The following is a 16,798-nucleotide window of genomic DNA, read 5'->3' as shown; positions in this document are numbered from 1 at the left end:
CACTTGGGTCTTCGTGAAGTAAGTCATAGTGGTAGGAAAGGCTAAGAGGAACCTCTCAGAAAGTGCTCCCCCATCCAAGACAGTGAACAGAAATTGTGATGTCTGCAATGTGTGGGGTTAGAGCTGTACTCCAAGGCTTGAAGAAGTTAAGCCTAGCCCTTGTTTGCATGTCTGGTCCCCAGAAAGCAGATGGATTCCAGCAGATGAAAGCAAACAACCAGGAACTTAACCATGCAGTTGTCTCAGTTGCAGCTCAGTGCTTAATGTGATGTGTTTGCTGGAAAGATAAGCCTCTGGAATTTGGGAAGCCCCTGACCTAGTGAAAACATTCTGAGTTAGCGTCAAGCAAAAGATTTTTTTAATGACCTTATAACATGGACATTCTTGTCTGTCATCAGTTGGCTGGTAACTCCTGCCCTCTGGAGACTGATCACCTTGCCAAATCCACTCATTGGTCTTGGCAAGACACCTGTGTGGTAGTGCGTGGAATTTAGGGCTCTGCTGTGTCAAGGATGTTTTTTAGGGTCTAGTATAATACTCCTGGGCAGCAACTGGCAAACTAGGGCCCATGGGCCAAATCTGGACCTGTTTTGTAAATAGTGTTTTACTGGTACACAGCCATCTGCATTCATTTATTTTGATAGGCTGCTCTTGTGTTACCTCTGCCAAGAGATGAGTAGTTTCATCAGACCATGTGGCCCACAAAGCCTAGCAGATTTTTACTCTGAGCCTTTATAGGACATATTTGCTGACTTCAGGCCTTGGGCAAAACTGACATTTCCTCCAGTGGAAAAGTCAAGACACTGCCTCACCAAGAAAGAAGCATGAGTTTTGGCAGGACCTTTTGGATTTTGGAGAAATCTTGACTTGAAAACAATGCTGCTACTGAACTACCAGGTGAGCTAGCAGTCTGCAGGGTTTCTGCAAGTTGCCCTGCTGGAAAGGACAGAACAGGCTTCACCATCCAGGAATCACTTCTTAATGGTTTTGTGTGGTGTCTCTCATGTCTCACTACATGGTGACTGCTCAGCCGCCTGTGTGACAGGAACCAACACTTCCTCTGTGGCAGGGAGCTGTTTGCCATTCAAAAAGCTGCTAGAGCTACTGTGCTCGCCCTGCACTAAGATCCCCCTCTTGCTCCGAGTGTTGGCAGACACATCAAATCCTGAGGCTCTTTTAACAGTTTTTTTAGATTTTGTGTAAGAATTCTTGGACATACTTTGTTAGACTTATTTCTAGGCATTTTATTATATTTTAAATGGTGCCTTTTACTTTTGCTGGAAGTTTTGTTCCTGGCACTAGAAATAGGATTTAAAAAAAAAAATTTTTTATGTTAACTTTTGTGGTCTTGCTAATGCTTACGCTGATTTAAATGTAGATTCTTTGGATTTTCTTTTCTTTATTTGGTTGTGAAGGGTCTTAGTTGCAGCATGTGGGATCTAGTTCTCTGACCAGGGATCCAGCTCAGGCCCTTGCATTGTTAGTGCGGAGTCTTTGCCACTGGATCACTACAGAGGTCCTGATTCTTTGAATTTTTTACTACAAAGTCCTGCCATTTGCAAATAATGGCAGTTTGATTAATTTCTTTCTAATCCTTAGGTACTTTTTTTTCATAGCCTTACCCTGTTGCTTACTTAGGTAAGTTCATTTTTTAATCATTAGAAAACATGGTGCTGAACAAAGTTGGGGTCAGGGGGCATCTTACTCCCAATTTCAAAGAGAAAGCTTTCATTAATATTTCTCTATTACAATAGTGATAAAAAAATAGATTTTTTTGTTGTTGCATACTCTTTATTAGACTTCAGTTACTTCAGGTTTAGTATCAATTTATTTTTTAATCACTGGTAAATTGCATCTTATTTAATACTCTTTCCTTATATGTCTTTATTCCTTTTATCTATCTTCTAATCGTTCTCTTCAACTAAGTCTAATTGGCTGTTAAACATCAGTTACTGTGAGTTGTAAAGTTTCCATGTAACTTTTTTATATAATGTAGAAAAATTAATTTTTTCACAGTTTTGGTGGTGAGAAGTAGGAATTAAGGTGTTGGCAAGGCCCTTCTCACTCTGAAGGCTCTGAGGAAGAATCCTTGCCTCTTCCAGCCTAGGTGACTGCTGACAGTCCTTGGTGTTCCTCGGCTTCTTTGTTCTTCTTTGTTCTCTCTCCCTGTGTCCAAATTTTCCTCAGACTCATGTTTGTTGCATCGGTGATGCCATCTATCTCATCCTCTGTCGCTCCCGTCTCCTGCCTTCAATCTTTCCCAGCATCAGAGTCTTCCAACAACTCAGTTCTTAGCATCAGGTGACCAAAGTATTGGAGCTTCAGCTGAAGGGGTTTTCTGTAAGAAAAGGGGTTTTCTGTTATCTTTAGTGCATTTTGAGTAGATCTGACCATACCTTAATACTCCTTTGATGGCTGTGTTGAGACTTGAGTGATAAACCCCTTCATAGGATCTGGCACAGGATCTAACCATTGGCCAACCAAGATAACTGGATCATGCTCCTGTTAGCTGTTAGCCCTCACTTCTTACCCTGAGCTTTATAGTATTTATATGTGGCTCAGATGGTAAAGAATCTGCCTGCAATGCAAGAGACCCAGGTTCAATCCCTGGATTGGGACGATCCCCTAGGGAAGGGAATAGCAACCCGCTCCAGTATTCTTACCTGGAAAATTCCATGGGCGGAGGAGCCTATTGGGCTACAGTCCATCGAGTCGCAGATTCAGACACAACTGAAGGACTAACACACACAGAAATTGAGGGTAAAAGACTGCTACCTTCTGTGGAACAGAAATACCAGTGTGTTCAAATGACTAGTCTTAGAATAAATTGTATTAACTCTCTCTAAGTTAAGTTAAGCCCTCCCTTATTTTAAGAGGACTGCCTGGGACTACTCAGCAATACGAAGTAATGACCTACTAGTTCATGCAACAACCTGGAGCTCCAGAGAATTATAGAATACTGTCATTATATATCAAAACTTACATCCTTTATTTCTGAGTGCTGAGTAAGAAATTGGTTTCTCTTCTGAGATATCTCTGTACTATTCAGTTTTCTGGATAATAAGCGTGAAAAATGCTTGCAATCAGAAAACAAGATTGTTTAAAAAGTGTGTTTGTGTGTGTATACACACACACACACACATATATATATATATAGTCCCCTGGCAGGTACAGAACGTGGATTCTCTTTCAGATAGTGAATACCAGAAAGGCAGTGTAACGTCCTTCAGAAACGGCTCAGGAATAAGAGGGCCGTGATATGAAATCCCCATCACATAGGTGGTTGGGAAGTGTTTATAACAGTGCCCATAATGTAAGTGTTCAATTAAGTGGAAATTACCCTTTGCTTTCTCTGGTTCTTTCCTGGGCAGCCCTCATCTAGGAGATGACAAAAGGCAGCCTCTTCCCAATCCCCAACCCCCTGTTCCCGCGGTGGGGGTGGGATGGGGAGTGGAAGGGGCTTGAAGGAGAATCTCTCAGGCACAGCGAGTAATTCCATACGGTGAAGCCTGAACAGAGACTCCTCTCGTCCTATGACTGACTAACCTTTCCCACTTCCTCCTTTTTACTGGGAGGGGAAAAGGAGAGCTAGCTTCTCTTGGGAATCAGCACCAGGCGCCAGCCACACCAGGCTAACATCAACTCTATCCTACATAGCCCTCTCCCCCCACCTTCCCATCGCAGTCTGTGACTTTTCTCACCCACTATCAACCCAGGCTCCCGGATGTTCTCCATGAGCCCTGTGCCTCAGCCTTGGACAGGTAGAACCAACCTAAACCCCCAGGCGGGACCCTGTAATTGGTCAAAGCCAGGTTCACTGACTCGGCCGTGAGGGAGCTGCACAAGGCATACTATGGGGACATGGTGCCCTTTAGTGGATTATGAGGCGTGAGAAAAACTCTGGAGTTTGTTTAGGTGAAATTAGGCTGTTTGGCGGGGTGAAAGCAGATTAAAACTGTGTAACTGGTCTCCACCGCGAATCGGAGCTGGCGAATCAGAAAACATTAAGATGGAAGTGGAACACTGCGTCCACAAACGCCTCTTCCGGAGCTGGGCGCCCCGGTGGCAATCGAGGTTGAATCTCTTGTCAAAGTGACTCAGGTTCCCCTGGCAGCAATGGGGCTTTCCTTCATACTGACTGAATTTCAGACAGAAGAGCACCTCACCCTTTGCGATGGTAGAGACCTAATTTTCTCAGAGAACGGTTGCTGGTCAGAAGAGGGCGTTCTGACAATACTGCATCCGCGCCTGCCACTCTAGCCCCACGTGAGGCCACAGACTTGGCTTTTTTTTTTTTTTAGGCGGAGCTAATTTTACTCTCCAATGCAGTTATTCACATCAGCAGCCTCCAGCGTTCAAGGAGTGGCCCACTCCCCAAAACGGAAAGGCGGGGCCGGAAATCGCCTTTGGGCAGATGATGTCGCGTCAGGGCTCTTCCCTCCCCTGGGCGCGCCTGCGCCCTGCCTTCTTCCTGGTCCCGCTGCCTACGCAGCTGCGGATCTCTTAGAATTTCTACTCAGGATTTGGCGGGGGTTCTCGCCTATGTACCAGTCAGGGTGACTTTGCTCTGGTCCTCAAAAAACACAAAGGACAAAGTTCCCTCTACCAGGAAAGATGTTTGCGCGACTGGCCCCTTTCCACTTTGACCTTTGAAGATTCATCTTCAAAGGTGTGTCACTTCATGACTTGACCACATCACCCATCGCTGCCCAGGCACCCGGGCCTCTGCAGCACACTCATTTTACTTATTTCATGATGTCTATCCGACTCCTAATGCTGAGGCCTTAAAAAAAAAAAAAAAAAAAGGATCTTGTCTGGGTGGGTGATGAGCTTGGCACAGCTGTCCACGCCCATAACACCCTACTAGGGCTCCTCTACTCACCTTGGACAGTGAATGGCTCCAATTTCAGCCAGGTATTCCGAGTTCCACTCAGGTTCTTGGAGTAATGGCTGTAGCTCTGGGCCAGCCTTCGAACCGTTCCCTCACCCTGCTTATGTATCCTGATCAAGGGCCCTAAACAGATCATTTTTAGACCTCAGGACCTGGGAGGGCTGGAGACCAGAAGCCGGACTCCTCAGCCTCTAGAATCCCTTGTGCTGGCACCCTAACCCCAGCCCACAGGTCTTGGACACAGTATACTTTCCAGAGGATCTGGTACCAACACCCTGGAAATGGAAGGTTTGGAGCAGGTCACCAGTAGAGGTGGGGCTTCCCAGGTGGTGCAGTGGTAAAGAAACTGCCTGCCAAAGCAAGATCCCCAAGAGACTTGGGTTGGATCACTAGGTTGGCAAGATCCCCAGGAGGAGGAAACGGTAACCCACTCCAGATAGTCTTGCCCGAAAAATCCCATGGACAGTGGAGCCTGGCGGGCTACAGTCCATGGGATCGCAAAGAGTCAGACACAACAGCATGCACTCCTTGCCGCCAGTTGAGGTGGCTTGAAGCAATATCAAGGCAGGTGGCTGCCCCATCAGCCCAGATTCAGACCCAGGTTGTGAGCCACTGCCTGGCAGGCACAGGGCAGACCACTGCTGCCCTGGCCTGTCTCCACCCCAGGGTTTCTGCCAGGAGCAGGGGCTGGGCAGGGTAGGCCTCAGCTCCTTCCACCTTAGGGTATGGAGGTCGGCAAGAGGGGTGAGGCTGCAGATGAACAGGCTGCTAAGATAGAAAAGCCATTTCCCCAGCCCTATGCCATGCATGCTGGGGCCTCTCAATAAGGTATTCCAGGAATGGACTTTGCACATACTGAGACCCAGAGTGGCAATGGATGGTTTTGGGTTCTGAAATGCACTCTGCAGGGCTTCTTGGGATGTTGCTCATAGTAAGGTCTCACAGGACATTACCTGGAGTAAGGGGAAGGGTCCATGGGTTGCTCTAAGGGTTATAAAAGGTTTTACTGGGCTGAGTCAGTGAAGGAAGAACTGCATTTCCTGGATTGTGTGAACACTCACTGGGTGAGCTGGGATCTTAGCAGAGGGCAAACCACTGGGGATCATTCTAGGTTACAGGAAGTCATGGGGATCTGGGTCACAGGGACTTCTAAGGTCTTCAGGCAAGGTGTGGAAATTGTGATGTTCTTTGATATAATGTTGAAGTGTCTTGTGTGGTGCATGGATGAGGCAGGAGATCAATTAGGAGGTCCTCAAAGTGGGGGGGTGGGTAATGCTGGGAATGGGCTTCAGGACAAACATGCAGCCACAAGATGCATCAGCCATCCATGGGACATCCCCCACCCCACCCCAGCTGAGTGGTCTGGACTTTTCTGAGCAAGATTTTATTGTCTTGTCCCAACCTGCCCATCCCCAACCAGACCCACAGAAGGTCATAAGTCCATCAGAGGGGGAGAGAAATTTAATATAGAAATAAGCTCTGGACAGCCTTTTGATCAGAAGGGAGCCTCAGGGCCCACCAACAGAGAGAAAAGCCATCCTGAGTGGGTAAGGCCCCCAAGGGGAAGGGGACAGTATGGGAGCCGGTGCAGAGAAGGTCATGAAACCGATCCTGTGCTCAGCAGGTACTGGCAGAGCCTGTGGAGAGAATGTGGGGTCAGGTCCTCACGAACTCCATAGACACATCCTCAGCCTTAGGCATCCCCAAAGCTGACTGGTTCAGGACAGTCCTGCCTTACACACAGCATAACATGTATTAATCCTCAAATTATATGGCTGTACTGCCTGAGTGCCAGGAAGGCTCTCAAAGAAGTCCATCTCACCTGGAATGAGGAGTGGAACAGCTTTCTCAGGTAAGGAGCTGCGAAAGGAACATATCAGATTAGCATCCTCAAACTTTCTGTCCTTTTCCCCCACCAAGATTCCTGGTAGCAATTTAAACAGTACGAAGGGTCAGAGCTTTCTCTGACGGAGGCCCCCTCAGGGTTGATTATCTGTGAATAACAAATTCTACTGCAAACCCAGGGACAGCCAGGACTCTGTCCTCTTTTTCCAAATTGTAGGACATTATGCCCAAATTGCTCTGCCTAGCTCAAAGGACACAAAACAGGGCCCTGTCTCACCCGTGCTTCTGCTTGTTCTTGCATTTGCATTTGCCACCTGTGAGGGAAGACACAGCCAGTGCAAAGAGCCCAGAGAGCCTGGGCCACCCTCCTCCCGCCCGCTCCCCACATCCACCCGACCCTGCTAGTCCCACTGCTCACTCAGGGCAAACAAGAGTCCAGCGATGCACATGAGGCCTGCACAGATCATCCCGCCCAGCTGCAGGCCTTCCCAGTCTAGAGAAATGGAGAGTGGGCTGGCATCAGCCTGGCTCCACCCCACTCATTCAACAGATAGTTATGCACACCTGCTTATGCAGACGCACTTAAATTCCAGTCAACAAGCAGGACAAACTCATAAATACATCATGTCATATCTGGTGGGAACAAGTACTAGGAAGAAAAATCAAGCAGAAATGCATAGAAAAAGAAGAGGCTTTGAAGAGTGATCAAGGAAGGCTTTGCTGAAAGGTGGCATTTGAGCTGAGACCCAGGGAAGATGAGGGTGTGTGGGGGACAGTGGCAGGCAGAAGGAGAGGACACTTGCTTGCGGGGGTTGTAGGGCAGCAAGGAGCTGGTCCTGGGGAAGGCAAGTGAAGAGAGAGTGAAAGGAAGGAGATCAGCCAGCTGCCTTCCGCCACTTTCCCAGGAGTCTTCCTAAACATCTTGCAGGCCCCTTACCTCCTTGCTGGAGGGAAGTTCTCCCAAAGATGACGTTACATGTTGGTCTGTCGTTCTTTTGATCCAACACTCTGATTCTTTAATTTCCAGTCTCATCCTCATTCTGCCCCTCCTTGCCCACTCCCTCAAGCCCTGCTCTGTCTACACTGGGCTCCACATTACCCCTTACCAACTCTAGCAAAGGGGTCTAGCATAGGCAAGGGTAGGGGTCAGGGGCAAGGGATATCAGCTCTTACCATAGTAGAAGGGACTGTCTTTATCTGCAGGAAAGGAAAAAAAAAAAAAAAATAACCAGAACCAGGAGGCAAGATGTGGGGTCTTAGAGAGAAAATGTGGGGACAGGGCCAGCAGAGCAGTTTAGGGCCTCACTCACCAACCACGTCACTGGCATCCAAGACAGGCAGTCCTGGGTGAGAGAAGCAGAGGGACTGGGTGTTAATTCATGATACTGGTCTCAAAATGAATCAGCAGGCAGGACCCCAGTTCGGAGGCAAAAGATCAACCAGCCTTGCTTGGGGCACCAGAGCAGGGGGTGGGGGGACCCTAAGGTCACTGATTCCCCTCCTCATACCTTCCCCAACCCAAACAAACAGACCTGGAATTTTGTCTCCTATTTTCTGTCCTTTGTGTCCCGCTCCCCCATCCCAGCCCGTCCTGCTATTTCTCAGGCTTCCTGTTATTCTTTCTTATACTCAAAATGGGATGGTGTGTTGGTATCTTTACCCTCTCCTGAAAAGCTTCCTACCCAGATCCTGGCTAATGGTCTGCCTCCTAAAGAAGTAGGGAACACTGGTCTCTTCTTGCCAACAGGTGATTACAGTTTCCCAAAGTTCCATGATTCAGGATAATGTTGGGAACATCTACCTTACTGTAATCAGGTTGGCCAAAAAGTTCGTTTGGGTTGTAAGATCTACGGAAAACCCGAACAAACCTTTTGGCCAACTCAATACTTCCTGTATGTTTTAGTTGGCAGTCTAAATGAAAACCCATTTATTCAACGTCAGGTGCCCTTTATGAGGTGCTGTCCTGGTTTTCACAGCCTTGGTAGGGGAGTGAGTGGCAGCAGGGTTGCCTCTGGGAGGACTCACCAGCCAACAGGAGGAGAAGGGCCCGGGTCACCCCCTCCATGACACAGCAGCACGCAGGACCGGTCTGCAGGAGAAGAGAGCAGGCTGGGGTCAGACAGCCCCGACCAGCCCCACACTCATGGAGCCCAGTGGCACAAATCTCAAGGCTGCTTGTGGGGTAGACATGAGAAAGTACTAATTTCTGTGTCCTTGTCTAGAGTTAATAATAGTAATACCTCTAATACTTGTAATACTGCGGCTCTAATACAGCTGCAGAGCGATGCCTGCACATAGTGGGTTGCCCAAGAAATTTGTTCAGGTTTTTCTGTATCATCTGATGGAAAAACTCAAACAAACTTTCTGGCCAACCCAGTAGTAAGTGCCATATGAGGTCTGTTTTGTTAAAATCTGGTCATCAGATGCCTGACACACCTTCAGGAGGAGGGCGACTGCTGTAACTCAGGCTTTGGTGCCTGCCTTCCTGACCCCCAGCCCAAAGGACTTGAGGTATTGTTTCCAAAGATCTGGGCCTGGGGCAATACCAGGCTGAAGTCCAAGACAGCCTCCAGCTAGGGCATGCCTGGACTTCCGAGGGGGTGCAGTGGTAAAGAACCCTCCTGCCAATGTAGAAGATGTGGATTTGATCCCTTGGTTGGGAAGATCTCCTGGAGAAGGAAATGGCAACCCACTCCAGTATTCTTGCCTGGGAAATCCCATGGACAGAAGAACCTGGTGGGCTACAGTCCACGTGGTCGCAGAGTCAGACACGACTGAGCGCGCACACATAGGGCATGCCCAGAACTCCTCTGAGTGAGTGGTGGGACAGGGAAAGCAGAGGAGTTGGGGGCAGATACTGGGTGCAGGCAAATGCATCCCACCCCAGCCCTGGCCAAGGACCATACTCCAGGTAGCCTCAAATTCCACTCTTAGAGTACAGATTGCTGTTAGCAGGAAAGTGCCTGGTGGCTGGGACATGGCCCCTTCTTTCTCCTTAGGGTGGGAACTATTCCTGTCTTCATTTATTAGTCCCTAGGGTGGTTGTGTCCTTGAGATAAGATGCTCCCAGCTTTCTGCCTATTATTGGCCTCAGGCAGGCATAGGGATTGTCAGTGTTCCAAATCCCAACCCCAGTTATTACGTGTTGGGCCCAGCTAGCCGGAGAATTCCTCTCTCAGCACTTAATAGCTGTGTGACTCAGCTAGGTTACTTAACCTGTCTGTGCTTCAGTGCCTGTAAAAATGAGTATAATTATAAGAGCAACCTCCTAAGGTTATGTTTGAATCGAATGAGTTACTATATGTTGAGCCTAACAATAGTGCCAAGCACATTATAAGTACTGAAACATGTTACACAAGTACATGGATCCTTTTGCAGTAGGAAGTCAGGACTATTAAGCTGCTCCTTCGGAACATGGGGGTCTTTTGGCTTTGAGCAGTTTGTAAACCGGGCCCTCCATTGGCCTGTCTCTCCCTGCCCCTTCTATCACCCTGGAATTCCTGGATCATGAGGGTTGCAACTCCTCTTTACTCTTTAGCTAAAGACTGCTTCCTGTTTCCTCCAGCCCCCAACCCACCTTCCACGTGATGGTGCTCACAGGGCAGTCCTCCAAACCCCCAAACGCATCTGTTACTGGGAATACCTAGGCAGGTATCATACCCTTTCTCAGACTGGTACCCCAGACCACCCCTCCACCTCCATCCCTCTGCCTAGGAGTCCTGAAGTCCTACCAGAAACCTGCTCACCTGAGAGGCTTCTCCTGAGCTCACCTGAGAGCCGGCTGGTCTGAGGAGGCTTCTAGGGCTGCGTCCAGCCCAGGTGGGTTCCGGTTTTTTAAGCCCGCGGCCCCGCCTGCCCAGGGCAACAATACTATCAGGCAGAAGGAACTGGTCAGATTCCTTGAGATTCCTGCAGCTCCCTCTCCCCAGTGTGCTCTTAAAGGAGACTGCCACACCCGGTGGACAGCGGAGTGAGGGACCCAGGCCTGCTCAGAGTCTAAGGCAGTGGTGGGGAGTGGGCTGGGCCCCAGACCCTTCTCATGAGGAGAAGGTGGGCTTTCTGCTTCTTTAGCTCACCTGGACCCTAAAAGAGAGGTCCAGAAAGGTGCTGGAGGGGACCAGGATGTTTCTGGGTACTTAGACCAAAAGTAGGGGTTCCAGAACTTCTTTAGGGTAGTGTCCCAGAAACATGGTGTCAACAAAGAATCAGGCCTTGAGGCTCCATTTGCTCAGTGGTCTCATTGCTTTTCCTTGGACTGGGTTTCATCGAGGGGAATAAATGGGGCTGATGGGTGCCCCTTAAGATGGCCCACCCTCTGACCAGCCCTGACAACCACTTAGCTGTGGGTGGAGGGGGGCAGAAGGTGGAATCAGAACCACCCGCCAGGTCCTTAGTTCCTGCCTACTGCCTGGGGGCAGGGGTGTAGGATAGGGTGGTGGCCAGGTGGCGGGTAGGAGGAGGACCACTAGCCCCAAGATGAAGAGTGGGCCACCTGCCTCTGTGGACCCCATGCCTGGCCAAATTCTCTTCCTGTCCCTTACCCCGCCACATGCCTTCTACCTGTGCCCTTGACCTTGGATGACCCCAGGCCTCTCTATTCTCCTGTCTCCCCTCCCTAATTCCTCTCTCTTTACCCTCTTCTCCAATGCATGGTGACCAACTGAAACAGGACTGTTGCCTCCCTATTCCCTCCCAATGCCCAGTCATGGATACTGATAGATTTTGATTGAATTGTTGAGTCACTGAGGACAGGAGGCCATCAGCAGATCACGGTGCTGAGGATCAGAGGGCAGCACAGAGCCTGAAAGACAGGGGTGGGAAGGATTCAGAGAGGACCTTCGTAGTGCAAACATGTGGCACCTCCTCACGAAAACCTTATATGGTGCTTCCTATTCTTGACTCAGTTTGTACAGTTTAAATCAGGGCCTCTGGGGCCAGAAAGAGCTGGCCCCAGCTTGCCACTAGCTCACTGGGTGATCTCAATCAGTTCCTTCATTCCAAGCCTCAGTTCCCTCTCCTCTAAACTGCAGTAACAACAGGACTTACTTGATGTTTGGGGTGGAGATGTTGCAGGGGCAAGGGGCTGACCCATGGCTGGTCCTCAATTTGTATTTGTGGAATGAATGCCTCCCAGGCCCCATGTAAGGACAGTCTGTGAAACTCAAGATTCAGAAAAACCATTAATAGTGCATACCTTGAAGTCAATCCCAGGCTCTGTTAGTTACTTGCTATATGCACTTGAGCAACTTACCTCTCCCAGCCTGTTTGCTCATCCATGAAGCGGGAACTATGACTGAGCTGACTCTGAGTATGTGCTGTGATGACATCTGATTAACTGCTCAGTTCACAGGAGCTATTTGTGTAGCTGGGAATGGCCCTTGTATTCACACAGTGAGCCCTGCAGCATGAGAGAAACTGTGCTCCAGAGAAGATAAAAAGTCTTGCTCAAGGTTACATTGTATGCCGTGGTAGCAAAGTGGAAATTCAGCTCAAGTTTTCACACTCAACATGTGAGAAATAAACAGCAAGAAAGCAAGCATTTGTAGGAAGAGGACTGTTGAAATCCCAAGTGCTTGGAAAGATCTCCAGGAAGTATGAAAAAGACCTCAGATCCACTTCTCCAGAAGGTTCTAGCACTTTTACTCCATCCTGAAGCTGCTGCCCACTTGAAGGATCCTCCATTCCCATCTCTATCACCATGAGATATTATCACCTTTACCAGGTAGAAGGAAAACACCTGTGTCAGGTGTTATTGCCACTGGTTGAAGGTAGAGGACAGGTTGAGCCCAGGACAGAACCAGGGAGAGGGAGCCCAGCTACCTGTGTGTAATTTCTATGAGCACAACGGTGAGTTAGCACCTCATCTCTCTCTTTTGCCAGAATTCGGTGTAGGTGCATCAAGACTGAGTGTTGCTTCTGTCCCATCTGAGAGGCCCCAAAGGCTGGCCACACACTCAGTGGTGGGCAACAATGCTTTCCACACTGGAAGCAGCATCAGTCAGTTCTGAAACTAATGAATTTAGCTTCTTAGATGTTAAACTCAGTGCTTATAAGTGATCATGAAGGTGCATGTAGAAAACTTTACAAGCTTTGTATATTATTAAGAATTGTCTCCGGGGGACTTCCCTGGTGGTCCACTGGCTAAAATTCCAAGCTCCCAATGCAAGGGGCCCAGGTTTGATCCCTGGTTGGCGAATTAAGATCTCCCAAACCTCATGCAAAAAAAAAAAAAAAAAAAAGGTGTCTCATTTGTTTGGAGTATTTAGGATGAACAATTGCTCTCTCAAGATGTGATTCCTGAGGGACTGGACTGGCAGTGAAGGCTGTTTTCAGGAAGTCACTTTCAAGGAGATCTGGCTACTTGCCCTGCTTCTTGGGCATGCATTCCTTATCAGAATTTCTGGAACCATCCATTTGGGCCTGATTTCTTATCTACCAGATGGGGAGCTTGGTGAGAGGAACTGAAACCTACAGGGAAATCAAACCTCTGATGATGAAAGGTTCGGAGGAGTGGGTGATGGAGAGCCAGCCTCAGTCGGAGGGATGCAGATGACAGCCTAGAGGTATCAAAAGTCAAAAGAGAGAATGCAGCAAGATCCAGCTCTGAACTCTCCCTTCCCCTTCTGGACTTCAGTGCTGCAAATGATACAAAGGACCTTGTGTGGAACAAGGGAAGTCTGTTGCCAAGAGTGGCCACCTGAAAATCAGCACTCACACCCAGGACTCTCTCTTCTGCTCATGTCAATCACTGCCAAAGCTCTTCATACTCCCAAGTTATACTTTTCCCCTTCTCATTACCAGTTACTCTGCGGAGAACATAGATGCATTCTCAAAGTCATTAATTTGTCTGAAGAAAGATACTAAAACAGGAATTAGCTAAGGTTGGCCAGAGATAAAAGGGAAGTGGCTAGTATGCCTGGCATGGAGTGGGAGTGTTTTTTCCTGCCTTCGAAGATAGACTGAATGTCACAGGCGTCAGTAGAAAGCTGATTGTCTATTTTGATGAATCTGGTAGAGGAGAGAAAAGACCTCATTCATGAGAGAACAAGGACAAAGAAACTCTCTGAGGCTTCTCCCAGTCAGAAATACTGAACTCCCACCTGGACCACTTCTCTGCTGTCTCCCTCAGGAGCCCCCCTGTTCTTATTCCTGTCTCTTTCACATCTGGGTATGTATTTAACTTCATTGGCTGACATGTTCCCCAGGTCCCTCTCGGTGTGCACTCAGGGTGCTGGGCTCCTAGCTCACAGATGGGTCTCACTTTCTTTGAGGACCGTGTGGAGGGAGGAAGCCTGACTTCGCTCACCTGCCTACCAGTGCGAGAGCAGGAGGTGAATGGGTCTAAGACAAGGTGCAGGGGAGGCCATTTGAAGGGTTGCGGCAGTTTGAGGGCTTTTCCCTGGATCTCGGTGTAGGCTGACTCCTCCGCATTTGGGAGGCGGCGGCAGGATGGGTCCGTCACGTTGCGCGATCTAAGAGCCTTCCAGACGAGGGGATACTGAAACGATGTGGGGGGTGGGGAGTGTCTCAAGAATGGGGATGTGGAGGTCTCTGCGGCTGTCAGTGACTGCCTGACTCTCTTCGGCCAACTCCGGTCAAAAAGACTCCATTGACTTAGGATGTCCTTCCAAGAAGCCTTCCGTACCCACTATCCCTCATGCAGGGGGCCGAGAAACAGCCATTCGGAGCAGGACTATGATGACTTCCAGCCAATCGGCACCAAAGAAAGGGAGTTGAGGTGGGGCCTTGGGCAAAGCCGCCTGTGAGGCGCAGGCGCGGGCCCAGGCCGTGTGGGCGGGGCTTTTCTGGCGTGGAAGCGGTCCCGCTCATCCTCGTGCGGATTGGCCCTACTTGGGTTCTCGCGAGTGGCTGTCAAGCAGCCATCCTATTACGCGTGCGCAGTTTTCCTTCCTCCTCTGCGTCAGCCGGTAACGGTAGGGGTTCTGGTTAAGTCGTTTCTGGAGCCTTTGTTCACCCGTTTATCCGTTCCTGCCGCCGAGATGGCCGCAGTCTCCTTAAGAGGTCTTTAAGAGGGTCCTTAAGAGGCTGTGAGGGACAGCTGAAGTGAAGGGACAGAGCATCGGATGAGCTCAGGAGGCCGAGGAGGAGGGGGACGAGCCGTGGAGGCGGACCGCAGAGAGTGAGGCCAGCAAGCAGGCAGTGGACCTTGGGAGGGAGGGCTTCAAGCAGGGGAGAGACATTGTTAATTTGCATTTGAGAAGGCCCTTCGAAGAGTGAGGATGAAAACCTGTGCGAGAGGAGAGAAGCTCAAGGGTTCCCAAAACAGATACCGGGAGATGTCATTTCTCATCGATCCTTCATTCCGCTTCTGTTAGAGGTCCCCCAGGGGTCTCTTAGCTTTCTTGTCCAACTGCTGCTCATGTTTCTCAACCATACTCCTCAGCCCTCGACCTTATTATTGAAGTACCTCCTGGACACACCGCCCAGTCAACCACTTCTGAAATAAACCTTTCCATTGTGTCACCTCCTCCATGGCCAACCCTGCCTCTTATTTCAGAATTCCCTGAAAAGTCACTCGTTTATCCACCCTGTCACACAGGCCACCACTGAGCACATCATAATGGGGATTATCTATTGATGTGTGTCACCCCCCTCAGATGATGACCTTCTTAAGGGTAAGGGGACTAGCACCCCGCACTCTGGGTGTATCCACAGTGGCAGCCTTGGTGAGTGCTTGCCACCTGGCAGGCTACTTTCCACCACTTTCCCCACGTTAATTCATGTCACCATCGCAACCTTTCCAGGAAGACTTCACCTTGTTTCAGGATGATAAAACTAGGTGAAGAGAGATTAAGAGAAGCATGCTGGGAAGTTGCTGTATAACACGGGGAGCTCAGCGCTCTGACAACCTAGAGGGGTGGGATGGGGTCAGGGGTGGGAGAGAGGTTCATGGGGGAAGGGACGTATGTATACCCATGGCTGATGCAATTTGTTTATGGCAAAAGCCAACACAATATTATAGAGCAATTATTTTCAAATTAAAAATAAATTAAAAAAAATAAAAAAGAAGCACCCAACCTCACAACTGGAAGTGATAGCTCCAGAACCACTTCTTTTAACCACCACTCTCCACGTTAAACTATGCATGTGATTTTATTTTGAATGTGATTTAAAAACAGCTTTGATTTCACATACCAAACAATTCTCCCAATTTAAATTGTACAATTTCAATGTTTTTTAGAATGTATATTGGAGATATATGTGTGTGTGCGTGTGTATTTCTCTTTGGTGTGCATGCATATGTGAATTTTAGTCTGATGCCTATCTGTTTAGATATTTTGTGTCGATAAATGTGTATTTTATTTGCACTAACATGCCAATTGTGGGGAAGTTGGTATTACTATATATGTACCGGGCTTCCCAGGTGTCACTAGTGGTAAAGAGTCTGCCTGCCAATGCAGGAGATGTGGGTTAGATCCCTGGGTTGGGAAAATCCCCTGGAGGAGGGATGGCCACCCACTCCAGTATTCTTGCTTGGAGAATCCCATGGACAGAGTAGCCTGCTGAGGTATAGTCCATAGGGTCGCAAAGAGTTTCAGATATGACTGAAGCAACTTAGCATGCATGTACATACATGTACTATGTGTACTGTGCTTTTTAAAAAAATAGAAGTATGTACTTATTTATGTATTTATTTTTGGCCTCGCCACACTGCATGTGGGATCTTGGTTCCCCAACCAAGGATTGATCCAGTGTCCCTTGCATTGGAAGGGTAGAGTCTTCATCACACTGGATAACCAGGGAAGTCCCTATGATGTTTTTTAAATTTAATGTTATAATTTGGTCTTACATCTTTCAAAGTATTTTCATTCTAATGTAATTACTTGGTATGTATTCACTGATTCAATGTCTGTCTTGAATTTTACCACTGTTCTGGCACTTTTTCCAGGAACTGAGGGTTCCAACTGGGTAATGCAAAGCTTCTGCCTTGAACGGCTGACATGATGAGGATGAGTAGGAAAGAGAAAAAAGCTGGTATAATATTTCAAATATTGATTTACATTGACGAGTGTAGTGAAGACACATAAAGCAGCTAAGTTA

At 48.5% G+C, this 16,798-nt stretch overlaps 1 protein-coding gene and 1 long non-coding RNA gene across 4 annotated transcripts; both read right to left on the bottom strand.

The window, feature by feature from the left end:
* Positions 1-2,299: 2,299 nt before the first annotated feature.
* Positions 2,300-4,272, bottom strand: LOC122709542. The gene is made up of 3 exons (XR_006345550.1): positions 4,167-4,272; positions 2,664-2,778; positions 2,300-2,338 (listed from the first exon to the last, which is right to left on the bottom strand). It is a non-coding gene; the product is annotated as an uncharacterized LOC122709542 (long non-coding RNA).
* Positions 4,273-6,330: 2,058 nt separating this feature from the next.
* FXYD4 (FXYD domain containing ion transport regulator 4) lies at positions 6,331-12,024 on the bottom strand. 3 transcript variants are annotated; one of them, XM_043926691.1, is made up of 11 exons: positions 11,988-12,002; positions 11,783-11,888; positions 11,371-11,537; positions 10,507-10,606; positions 8,762-8,825; positions 8,047-8,079; positions 7,910-7,933; positions 7,155-7,229; positions 7,014-7,050; positions 6,714-6,751; positions 6,331-6,528 (listed from the first exon to the last, which is right to left on the bottom strand). In XM_043926691.1, exons 3-11 carry the CDS (start codon positions 11,385-11,387, stop codon positions 6,509-6,511), a joined length of 408 nt encoding a protein of 135 aa, XP_043782626.1. In that variant the 5' UTR covers positions 11,388-11,537; positions 11,783-11,888; positions 11,988-12,002; the 3' UTR covers positions 6,331-6,508. The 3 variants fall into 3 exon arrangements, with proteins under 3 accessions (XP_043782626.1, XP_043782624.1, XP_043782625.1); XM_043926689.1 differs by lacking the exon at positions 11,371-11,537 and having other exon boundaries at positions 10,483-10,588; positions 11,988-12,024; XM_043926690.1 differs by lacking the exon at positions 11,988-12,002 and having other exon boundaries at positions 10,483-10,606.
* Positions 12,025-16,798: the final 4,774 nt, after the last annotated feature.

The sequence above is a fragment of the Cervus elaphus genome, chromosome 15, assembly GCF_910594005.1.
Source record: "Cervus elaphus chromosome 15, mCerEla1.1, whole genome shotgun sequence".
In the NCBI taxonomy this organism is placed as follows: domain Eukaryota; kingdom Metazoa; phylum Chordata; class Mammalia; order Artiodactyla; family Cervidae; genus Cervus; species Cervus elaphus.
Note: the sequence above shows the minus strand (reverse complement) of the source record. Positions and strands in the feature narration are given on the sequence as shown.